General features: G+C 35.7%; 1 protein-coding gene across 2 annotated transcripts in view; it reads left to right on the forward strand.

Moving 5' to 3' along the window:
• LOC150104416 (solute carrier family 2, facilitated glucose transporter member 1-like) overlaps window positions 1-3,520 on the forward strand; it is a 454,614-nt gene extending 451,094 nt beyond the window's left edge. For both annotated transcript variants that reach the window (XM_090396366.1, XM_090396365.1), the window contains one exon: window positions 1,003-3,520. In XM_090396366.1, the coding sequence (XP_090252492.1) occupies window positions 1,003-1,146 (144 nt within the window). In that variant the 3' untranslated portion in view covers window positions 1,147-3,520. The remainder of the gene's footprint in view (window positions 1-1,002) is intronic.
• Window positions 3,521-11,797: the final 8,277 nt, after the last annotated feature.

An 11,797-nucleotide genomic window follows, 5' to 3' on the forward strand; every position in this document is an offset into this window, starting at 1 on the left:
GTGAACTCTATAACAACCCAGAAAAGGTGCTGTATAAAATACATGAACTTGACCTCTATGATCTGTTGTAATAATACCATGGGATAATAAAAAATAAAATAAAATAAAAAATTTTAAAAAAAATAACCTTAATGAGTGATGGTCACGAGGAGACAGAAGCAGATAAAATAGTCAAGTTACGGAGTGACCACTTCACAAGGGTATATCATCCTAGTAAGGTTACTGCATTAATATGTGTGAACACACTGATGAGAGAACAGAGATAGATGAAGGTTCTTCGGATATTGCAGAATCTCAATGTAAATACAGCTGTGGGATTAGATGGGGATATTAGCTAGGGTTTTGCAAGAATGTGCAAGGGAACTGGCAATGCCTTTGACTAAGTTGTTTAATTTAAGTCTCAGATCTGGTAAAGTTCCAAGGGAGTGGAAAGAGAGCAAAATAATTCCCTTGTATAAGGGAGGTTCTAAGACTGCAGTGACAAATTATAGACCAATCAGTATCTCGGGTGTGGTAGTAAAAGTACTAGAAAAATTTGTCAAAAAGAGAATTCAAGAATGTGTAGATAAAAATATGATACTGTATGAGGGTTAACATGGCTTTATGTTTAACTTTTTGCATGAGCCATTAGTAGCAGAGGCTCTACCAATTGACCAATCCAAATCCTCCGGTTCAGATTCAACCTCTCCTGCATTCAATTTTGCTGTGTTCTCTGGAAGAGTCTTCCTCAAGGACGACAATAATAGACTCCTCCTCTCTTCTTGCTCACATGGCAATGCAAAATTTTGCAACCTCACGTGTGAGATTAACATTAAAAAAAATGTTCATGTTATTTTTTTTTACGTTCTGTCTAGTGTCTTAGACAAATAGTCAAAAATGCTGTATGTTGGTAAGATATATGTGATTATCTCTTTAATCTAAGTAGCTGTTGTTATTATTGTGACTATAATGAATATTGCCATTCCAAGTGCTACTTTACTGACAAATTTATTTTGATTTCAGAGTGTTCTTGGCAGCTACACCTTCCTTGTGTTTACGGTTTTGTTGACAATTTTTTGGATTTTCACCTATAAGAGAGTTCCAGAAACAAAAAACAAGACAGTAGAAGAAATTGCTGCAATTTTTCGCCAGAAAGCATATCAGTGATAAAATATATATGGATACAGTAAACTTCCTGAGATTATGGCAATAACTACAAAATGATTCATATTGCCTACAAAACTATTTTTTCGTGATAGGATAAAACATAGTGGGATACATGCTTTACTCAGATATTGCAATAATTTAAAATGCCACTTGAAAAACTATAGTAGAATCAAACTCAGTTATGAAGTGCCCACAGCTGATGTGATAGCTAAGAAACTGTGGATTAATTTTGATTATTTTAAATGGGCTTTCACCTGGTTTGAAGACAAGCCTTGTGCCTCCAATAATTATGCACATTTTGCATGTGTGCATAAGTACTTCTCATTAAAGAGAGGTTTAGCATACTTATTTTGTGTACAGTTAAAGACATTGTCCAGTTTAATTTCAGAGTGTATTATTTTACATATCCTGGAATTTTTTTCATATTGATATCTGAAAAAAAAAAAAAAACTAAAAAATTTTAGCCACTTTTTTTAATGCAAGTATCTATGAATACACTTTGTCTAACTATTAAAAAAAAACATGATTGAGTTTGCAGACATTAAATCTCTAATTGTAATATGATTTGTATAAGGGTGCTATCTATACAAGGAAACAAATATAATGCAGTAATCTAAGTTATCACTTTTCCTTAAAGTGAAACCTGAGATTCTGGTATTCTGCAGTGTATGAATGAAAACGAAGATCTTACCATTATCAAATTTAAAAAAGTTGTATCCTAAAGGTTGTATCCATAAGTTTAAGTTTTAAACTTATGGATACAAGGATATCCATAAGTGTTTAAGGATATCCATAAGTGTATTATGGACATTTATCCATAAGTTTAAAAGAAAAGTGAGCATTAGAAAGAAAAAAAAGAAGTATGTGGCCTATAACGAATCTTACTGATAATTGAAATTTACAGTTATACTGCTTTACATTGTTTAGTTTTTTGTTTCATAATACTGCTGTAACTTTGGATACAATTATAGATTATTATTATTTTATGAACTTTATCGAGAAAGCAGGTTCATTATTTTTTTTTTTTTCTTGGAAGAGAATATCCATATGTTCCAGTGAAACAGAAAATTATGACGAAGGTTTTAATAAAGACTTGCCATTTCGAGTTTGGTGCCACAAAGACTATTTTTGTAGAAGTCATTCCACATATGAAGAAGATATAAAATTCTGGCAAGTTAAAAATACACGAATTAGGCTTTTTACTTAGGTGCGTTAGATAATATTGCACCTCAGAGGCCTACAGGTCCTATAGATTTCATTATGTATAATGTATTGTATATAGAGAAGCTTATAAATAAGAGTATTTTATTGTAGCATATATTGTAAATAGTTGCATTTTGTGTGTGTGTTTCTTTAAATTTAGAGTTAGTGACTGTAAATTACTTTATGAATTATCGAATTTTAACTTATTATAGTATAAATCTATTTTGAGATTCATTGCCACTACCTTTCCTGGCATAACATCAATATTTTTGATGAATGCAAAAATGCTCACTTCTTGCAGATGCATCATTAATTTAGAAAGTACTTATGCTATTAACTACAGTTTTTTTTTTTAATTATATTTTATATATACACACACACGGCTGAATTTTATCTCTAAGATATCCAGGTAGCTTTTTTTTCCCCACTATAACACTACCAGTCATATAAAAGCTAAGCTTTCAAGAAGTAACTGGAGACATATTTTATTGTATGCAAACTTTTCAACGCTATATGCTTTGCATAAAACTAATGTAAACAAATAATTTTTAAGAAAGCATTACCTTTCAATTACAGTTCTTGTGAGTTAATCTTATTTGAAATAATCTTTCTGAGCAGCAAAGATTAGTGCAAAATCTGTTTTCAGTTGAGCTACTGCACATAAGATTTAAATGATGATATTGACAAAATATCATCATTTAAATTAAATACACAACAGTATTTAAGATGCTCTTAAAATAGGCTTTAATGCTTAATAGCATAGCAACTTTTTCAAATTAAAATGTGATTATTGGGGACATACCTTAAAAGATGAGGTAGAGAGTTATCATGGCAGAAATGCACCTACTGCCAGCATACATGAACATGGCACGACAAATTATGCAAAGCCTAGTCCCTGTTGAAAAAAAAGGTACTTGTCTAAGACCTCCCCATTTTTTAATGATATGTTTGAATAAGTCAATGGGAATTCCATAAAGTGACTGGTGGTGTTGCCTTTGTGTTTTCTTATAAAGATTTTGTTTACAAAGTTTTTTTTTTGTTTGTTTTATTAAATAAAACAGATTCTATACTCAGCACATCTGAGTGGGAGAGTGTGCTGGTCAAGCCATGTGCATGAACATAGCGATTTGTTTATGTAATGAGATGTTAATAAATTTATAGCATAAATAAAGACATTTTTCATTTTTGAGAAAACACAAAACTGCAAATACTTTACATTTATGAGAAACCCATTTGCAACATTCCATATTTTTCAACAGATTACAGATAGTCTTTAATAACAGTGACTTATTCTCTATGGCTGAAGCACTTCCATTGTTGCGATATTACTGAGTAAATGTAAAAACTTTAAAATATGTTCCAACTTACGTTTCCATTGTTCTTGATTCAAAAACATGCAACTAACTGTAAGCTAAATGCAGTTTCTCAACATGTATTTATATAATTTGAGAACAGTATTGGTCTGTGTGGAAAACACCTTCCTGAACCAGCAAACCAAAAATTATTGAAAAATTTTCAACAGATCTGCCAGAATCCTCTACAGAGGACAACACGGCTTTATTAAAGGTATGTCTTGCTTTAGCAATTTGGTCATGTTCAATAACTGATTGAACTTGCTCCCATTCTTCTAGATTTTGCTGAGAGAGAAATTAGTTAGAACACTAAATTAGCTGTATACAAGACGGTTTTCAAACCAGTTTTAACTTATGGATCTGAGAGCTGGGTCAGAAGTAAAACACTGGACCAAAGACCGCAGACATGAGAGTCCTGAGAAAGATTAGAGGTGTGAACAGATGGCATCAATGGCAATATCATATTAAAAACGAGAATATTAGGAAAGAACTTGACATTGTCAGCATCCAGGAATGCATTAGCAGAGCTAATCTCAGATGGTATGGTCACTTAAACAGAATGGACGAGGAAAGATTAGCAGAACAAGTGTTCTCTGCCAAGTTGGCAGGAAAATGACCCAAAGGAAGACCAAGATATAGATGGATTGATATGGTACAAAGTGCCTTAGACGATAGAAATATAAGATCTGATAATGTTGGAGTCTTGACAAGTAACAGACTGATTTGGAGGAAAATTGTAGATAGGAAGTTAGTAATGATGTAAATTTTTCATATAGTACTATCATATCCTGTACACCCCTTGAGGGTACATGGCAGGAATTTGATGATGATATATATTACAATATATTTGTCCAATGAAAATGTGGACAACACACAAGGACAGTTAAATGGAATGTATTATCTGAGAAACAAATGGGAAATGACAGAAACGAGTTGGTAAGGCAATCTTACAATACATACAGTGTGATTTTGCAGCTCATGACAAGTGTGAGGACAGGACTTTGAATCATCCCAATAACCTGCATTTTAGTGAGGTTGTAATTCTTTTGAGGTATGCAATGACTAGAGAAGATATAACAGGTATTTAAAGATTGTTTTAAAGATTAAAAACAGGTATGCAATGAAGCAGAGATATAACAGGTATTTAAAGATTGTTTAAACTAGAATGAAACCTCCCTCAATGATCTTTGGATGGCCTGGTGGAGTTCCCATTATACACTCTCTGTCCAAAAAGAAACCAAACTTTTAATAGAAAATAAAACACAGGCCAGTTATAATTATTCATATCATTTATTTCAATCAATATACTCTCCCTCAGCTTCGATACAGCCGAGGGAGAGTATATTAATTTCGATACATTAATTTGACATGGTCAATTAATTCGTTAAATGAGTGTTCAATTCAGTACATTTTTTGGTCGTCGTCAACTTGTGGGTAACAAATCGCGAATTCAATTTACGAAGGCCCAAACTCTCGGTCAAAATGTTGTGCACAGTTGATTTTGGAATCCCCTAATTCATCTTCAATCAATCTCATGGACGATTTTGGGTTTTCTTTGATGAAATCACTCCCTTTTTGAATGTCAACTTCACTCAGTCCAGTTTTTGGATGGCCCGGCTTTTCATCACCCTCAAGCATCTCACAAGTACTTTGAAATCGCTTAAACCACTCATAAACTTGAGTACGGGATAAGCATTCATCACCGTATGCTGTTTGAAGCATTTGATGCGTTTCAGTAAAACGTTTACCAAGTTTAACACAAAAGTCAATCGCAGCTCTGTTTGAAATTCATTTTCCGACCATTCGTCAAAACACACTGTCACTCTTGGCAGTATAACTCGACTTATAATGAAACAAATGGCATAAACAGTTGACAACACTAATGAAGGGTGCTGCTTTTGACAACAAAAAGATACAACAGGTGGCGCCACTAGTTTCTTCTATTTTCGAAAAGTTTGGTTTCTTTTTGGACAGAGGGTGTGATAATAATAAAAAATAATGAATATCCACTGAAAAAAAAAATGTATACCGTAGTCCCCCCCCCCTTATCTGTGGGGGATAGATTCCAAGACACCCCTTGGATAGCACCAACCCTATATATACTATGTTCGTTCCTTATACCTATGATAAAATTTAAGTTATAAATTAGGTACAGTAAGAGATTAACAATAATAACTAATAATAAAATAGAACAATTATAACAACATATTGTTATACAAGTTATGTGAATGGAATCTTAGCAACCTCGGCATATAATTTTATTATTATTATTATTTATTTATTATTTTATGAAGGAGAAAACTTTCACCTTTTTCACTTAAAAGGAAGCATTTTATGGCTTCTCTTTGGCAGCATCACTACTCTTGCGTTTTCGAGCCATTATTAAGTAAAATAAGGGTTACTTGAACACAAGCATTGCGATACCCGCTGCATAAGTCAATCTGATAACTGAGAATTACTCAGAATGGCGAACGACTCCTGATTTCCGAAAGACTGCTAAAAGTCTTTCGGTTTCTATGGTCTGTGCATGTAGCTTTCTCCACCTTTGCAACGAGCCTAGTATTGAACTACCTCTTGGATCAGCCAAATTGTCTATTACTAAAAGAAAGAGCCATATTGCTTCTTCTGGCGCTAACCACAGTGATAAGTTTTAATTACTAAATATTTCATCCCAAGTATCTTGGGACATCTTCAGTACAGTAATTCAAGCAATACTAGGAATAACATACAGTTAGGGTGCATGATTACAATGGAATCTCAATATGCGTGCAGTAACATGTTATAGTAGTAAATTAAAATAACTGAACAAAAAATTAAAAAAAAAATGTAATTTAATTTAAAAAAATAAATAAATAGCATATATAAAGAGACTATTTTACACAATTTTGTATGACAATTTCCCATACTTTAGGAATAGTAAGAACATCGTTGCGGTTTAAATTTGGTCTGTGTAGTAGGGCTTCAGCACTTTCTTTATATAAACGTTCATGTTTATATAAAGATCTATGCAAAAATTTCGACTTTTCCAAATTTCTAACATTCGGTTTGAAAAGACGAATGTGGTCTTGATGTTCCAAAATGCGTTTCTGAACAGATCTACCTGTCTGTCCAAAGTAAGTCAAATTGTAGGAGCATGGGATCCCATAAACACCAGGTAACAAGTTATAGATCTGGTTGATGGGTTTGTAAGTAATAGCAAAATTGTATTTCTTCATAATTTTTGAAAGACGTTTGGAGATGCCTTTGACATAAGGTATTGGAATCCTATGGACTTCTTCTTGTCTAGGTTGATGTGTGGGAAAGTGACTGATGATTTTTTCAGTTGTTTTAAGATTATATCCATTTAGTATGGCTGTATTTTTTATTTTTTCTAGTTCTTGGTTTCGAGATTCTTCAGAGGAGCAGAATTTGTGTGCTCTGTTAACTAGTGATTTAATGATGCCAAATTTCTGAGATGGATGATGAGCGGAAGAATTGTGAATGTAGTGACCTGAAAATGTAGACTTGCAATAGACAGACGTGGCGATGGAACCGTCTTCTTTTCTTTGAATGTGTAAATCCAGAAAGGAGATACCCTGTGGAGATTCTTTTTCTAGCATAAAGTTGATGCGAGGGTGAAGAAGGTTTATTTTATCTAGAAACAGGTGTAATTCATGTTCGGGATGATCCCAGACTGCAAAGACGTCGTCGACATATGGTAGCTAAATTTTTGGTTTGGATTCAAAAATGAAATTTTTTTTTTCTTTTTTTCTTCCAGGTGTTCTAGAAATAGGTTTGCTAAGTTTGGTGATACAGGAGCATGGGATCCTTTGCTGTTCCTTCTTCTTGCTCTTGTAAATTTTACCTTTCCAAGTGAAGTAACCGGATGTAGTAACAAATTTGAATAATTCAGCTATATCAGACAGAAATTTTTGAGTTAATAATTCTGTTTCTTTATGGGGAATGTTAGTGAAGAGGGAGACAATGTGGAAGCTAATTAACAAGTCAGTTTTTAACAGTTGAATGTCTTTTATTTTTGCGTGAAACTGTGGAATTTTTGATTGAAGAGGCTGAGTGGCCTATGTGAGGATGGAGGTTAGATAAGAATCTTGATACCTTATAAGTCAGGCTGCTAATAGAATCTACACTGGTCTGAGAGGAACATTTAATTTTATGAAACTTAGGTAAGCCATAAATTCTGGGAGGTCTAGCATGGTATGTCTTGAGTTTTTTAATTGTTTCTTCATCTAAGGAGGAGGTTTCATCAAGCAACTTTTTTAATTTTCTGAGTTGCTGTTTTGTAGGATCATAATCCAGTTTGGCGTAAGTATTACAATCTCGGAGTAATAAATTCATTTTTCGGTCATATGAATTGGTATCAAGAACCACACTGGTATTTCCTTTGTCAGCTCTGGTAACGATTATGTTCTTATTACGTTTTAAGGAGGTAAGAGCTTTCAATTCTGATGGTGGGATATTTAAGTCGAAAGGTTTGGCATCATAGATTATATTTGCTACCTCAAAACGAAGTCTGTTGGCTGTCTAATTTTGGTAGCTTGTGGTGTCTGTGTGATTTTGGTGTAAATTCCGTTATTTAATTTAGTATTTAACGATACGTTTCATAGATTTGAATATGGTGGCAATGTGACGTAAGATAATGGCGTCCAAAAATACAACGGCATTGTTCAAAAACTATAATGTGAGAGAATTTGTCCAATGTGATGTGTGTGGAATGTATGCATTCCCGAATGATGCTGGAGTTTGGATTGAAAGTGATAATGGTGGGAGAATGTGCAGAAAGTGTAAGCAAAGTGAGGAGTTGAATTATGTGTCAGGTCGTGAGACAGTTATAGTTGAAGAAAGCCAGAATGCGAGTGAAAATAGTGGCTTGATAGGGAATTGCGATGTACAAGATGGCAATGAAAGCGGTGATCTAAGAAAGAGTGAGAGCAACTATACAGAGAGAGAAAATGGTTTGAATGATAAAAAAATGAGCATTTATTTGTAGGAAGTGAGATCGCTAGGTTGCACGCAGTGATACAAAATGCGCAGCGGCAATTAGAGCATCTGCAAAACTCTTTCCAGAGTGATTCGGCTAATGTAAATAAACAGCGTAAGAGTGGGCGAGTTTCTGAAATGAAGGAAAGAGTGTTGTATGGTGACTCGTTATTAAGAGGAGTGATAGATGGGAGTGTAACTAAATCGTACTTACCGGGTGCAAAATTTAAGGATGTAAGTGAGAGTATTAGAGTGCAAAAACAGAGGGCGAAAGAATTAATAATTGTGGCAGGTATGAATGAATTGAAAGGTGATAAATTTTTTATGAGAGAGGACTTGAAAGTATTGTTAAAGGTAGCGAAAGAAAAGAGTGATAGAGTTAGAATGGTGAACCTGTTGCCGCGGTATGACAGAAAGGAATTTAGGAGGGCCATAATCGCAAACGACATTATGCGCAGGTTATGCAGACGGTGTGGTGTGGAATGAGTTTGATGGGCAAAAGGACTTATACAAGATGGATGGCCTGCATTTGAATGGACTTGGTGTGCGGAGACTGGAAAAAGTGTTGCTGAATGAAGTGAAAATGGATGTGCAGAACCAGGGAAACTAGAACTACCAAGGAGGGGGGGAAGTGGATATCCAGACATCAGTGAGACAGTTGAGTGTAAAATTGTATATAATGTACCTGAGCCAGCAATAAGGACAAAAAATGGGAATGGGATATTTAGAATAACGCATCAAGATATGGGTGGGACAAAGGGAACATTGCAATTCATGTATACTAATGCCAGGAGTATTAGGAACAAGAAGGAAGAATTTTTGGCCTTGATTGGCTCTTCCTGGCCACAGGTTATTGGCATTAGTGAAACATGGCTGACGGAAGATGATATAGTTAGTGGGATAGAATATGTAGGTTATAGTATGTTTAGGAGGGACAGAGAGAATAAAATTGGGGGAGGGGTGTTATTGATGATAGCTGATGAACTGCAGCCAAGGAGAATTAAAGTATTGCAGGATAGTGAAAGGAGCTCATTTGAGGCTATTTGGTGTGAGATTGATACTGGCAGAATAAAATATACAGTTGGGTGCTGCTATAGACCAGGTGATGGAATAGATGGTGGAGATGGTATGCATAACCAAATTGATGAAATGAGTGGAAGGAGGATAATTATTATGGGGGATTTCAACTATGGTAACATTGATTGGAAGAAGGAGAGGACACATGTGAGGAAGGAAATGGATTTTATTCAATAATTAAGGGATAACTATCTGAAACAGCATGTAATTGAAAATACTAGGGGTGTGAGAGTGCTTGACCTGGTAATAGTATCTGAGAATTTGACTGTAAAGAATACGACCATGTTGCCACCTATTGGTGAGAGTGATCATAAGGTCTTGACCTGGGAGGTGGCTAAAGGTGTGCAATTTGTGATTAAGACAGGGTATATGTGGAATTACCGTGCTGGCAAGTATGACAAGCTTAGGAGATTGCTTGGATCAGTGCCATGGCATGTACAACTGCAAGCGCTGGACGTCGATAGAGCATGGAAAGTGATCAAAGAGCATTTACAGGAGGTTATGGCTGATTGTATACCTAAGGTCCGAATAGTGAAACAAGGAGGGGTTAAATGGAAGAATAACACCATTAAGCTTGAGCTGCAAAAAAAGAAACAACTATGGAGGGAATTTAAAGAAAGGGGTGACCTGCAATCACACGAACGGTATAAAGTACAGGCCAGAAGGGTAACGAGTGTGGTAAAAACAGCAAAAGCCGATTATGAAAGGAAACTAGCTATGCAAGCAAAAGAGAATCCCAAACAGTTCTTTCAATATGCTGCAAGCAAGAAAAAAACTGTACATGGCAAAATGATTTTAAGGAATGACGAGGGTAAAGAGTTCGCTGAACCAGTCGATATATATAGTGGAGTTACTGAGCGCGCACTTTGCAAAAGTATGTCATACAGTTGGTGACGTTGAAAAATGAAGGAACCATTAGTTTATACAGGAATTGTGATGAATGAAGTGGAGGTGAATAGTCTATTACAGAACCTTAATGTGAATACATCTGTGGGATTGGATGGTATACCGGCACGGGTCTTGCATGAAGCGGTTAATGAATTATCAGTGCCCTTGACCATGTTGTTTAATCTGAGTCTCAGGTCTGGCTTAGTCCCGAAGGCATGGAAAGAAGGGAAAATAGTTTCACTGCATAAAGGAGGATCCAAGTCTATGGTTGCAAATTACCGACCGATCAGCAAATCAGGAGTCGTTGTCAAGGTCTTGGAGAAAGTAGTCTAGGGAAAGATACAGGAATGGATTGATGAAAATGAGATACTGTACAGAGGACAGCATGGCTTTGTGAAGGGTAGATCATGCCTCAGTAACTTGCTCAAGTTTTATAACAAGGTGACGGCTGAACTGGATAAGGGAAATGGGTTTATAGTGATACTGCTGGACCTGGCAAAGGCGTTTGACAGGATACCACATGGAATTCTAATCCGTAAACTACAACATATGGGAATGGATATCGGGTTGGTGAGATGGATAGCTGGGTGGTTGATGGAGAGATATCAAAGAGTGGTTTATTCAGGAGTGGAGTCCAAAAGACGGCCTGTGACTAGTGGGGTGCCGAGGGTTCGGTTCTTTGATCACTGCTGTTTAATCTGTTCACATTAACGATATAGGGAAGGATCTAAGTGGAACAGTTCAATTGTTCACTGATGATGCAAAGCTGGGGAGGGCGAATGCAGAAGATGTCAAAGTCTTGCAGGATGACTTAGATAGATTGGAGTTCTGGGCTAAGGAGAATGGATGTCAATTTAATGTGACAAAATGTAAGGTTATGCATTTTGGGGTGAAAAGATTAGCAGCAGTATACCACATGGGTGGAACTGTACTCAAAGAGATTGATGAGGCCAGGGACTTGGGAGTGTTGGTGGATAGGGAGATGAAGTTTAGGGGGCACATTGTGAAAGAAGCTAAATCAGCTCATCAACTCACTTGGTTGTTGAAAAATACCTTGACGAGCAGAGACAAGCAAGTTATTGTACCTCTGCACCGAGCCTTGATAAGACCTCATCTTGACTACTGTGCCCAGAATTGATCACCTCGGTTCCTTC

Source organism: Typopeltis vanoorti, chromosome 8 (assembly GCF_054136105.1).
Source record: "Typopeltis vanoorti isolate ZY-2024b chromosome 8, IOZ_Tvanoo_1.0, whole genome shotgun sequence".
In the NCBI taxonomy this organism is placed as follows: Eukaryota; Metazoa; Arthropoda; class Arachnida; order Uropygi; family Thelyphonidae; genus Typopeltis; species Typopeltis vanoorti.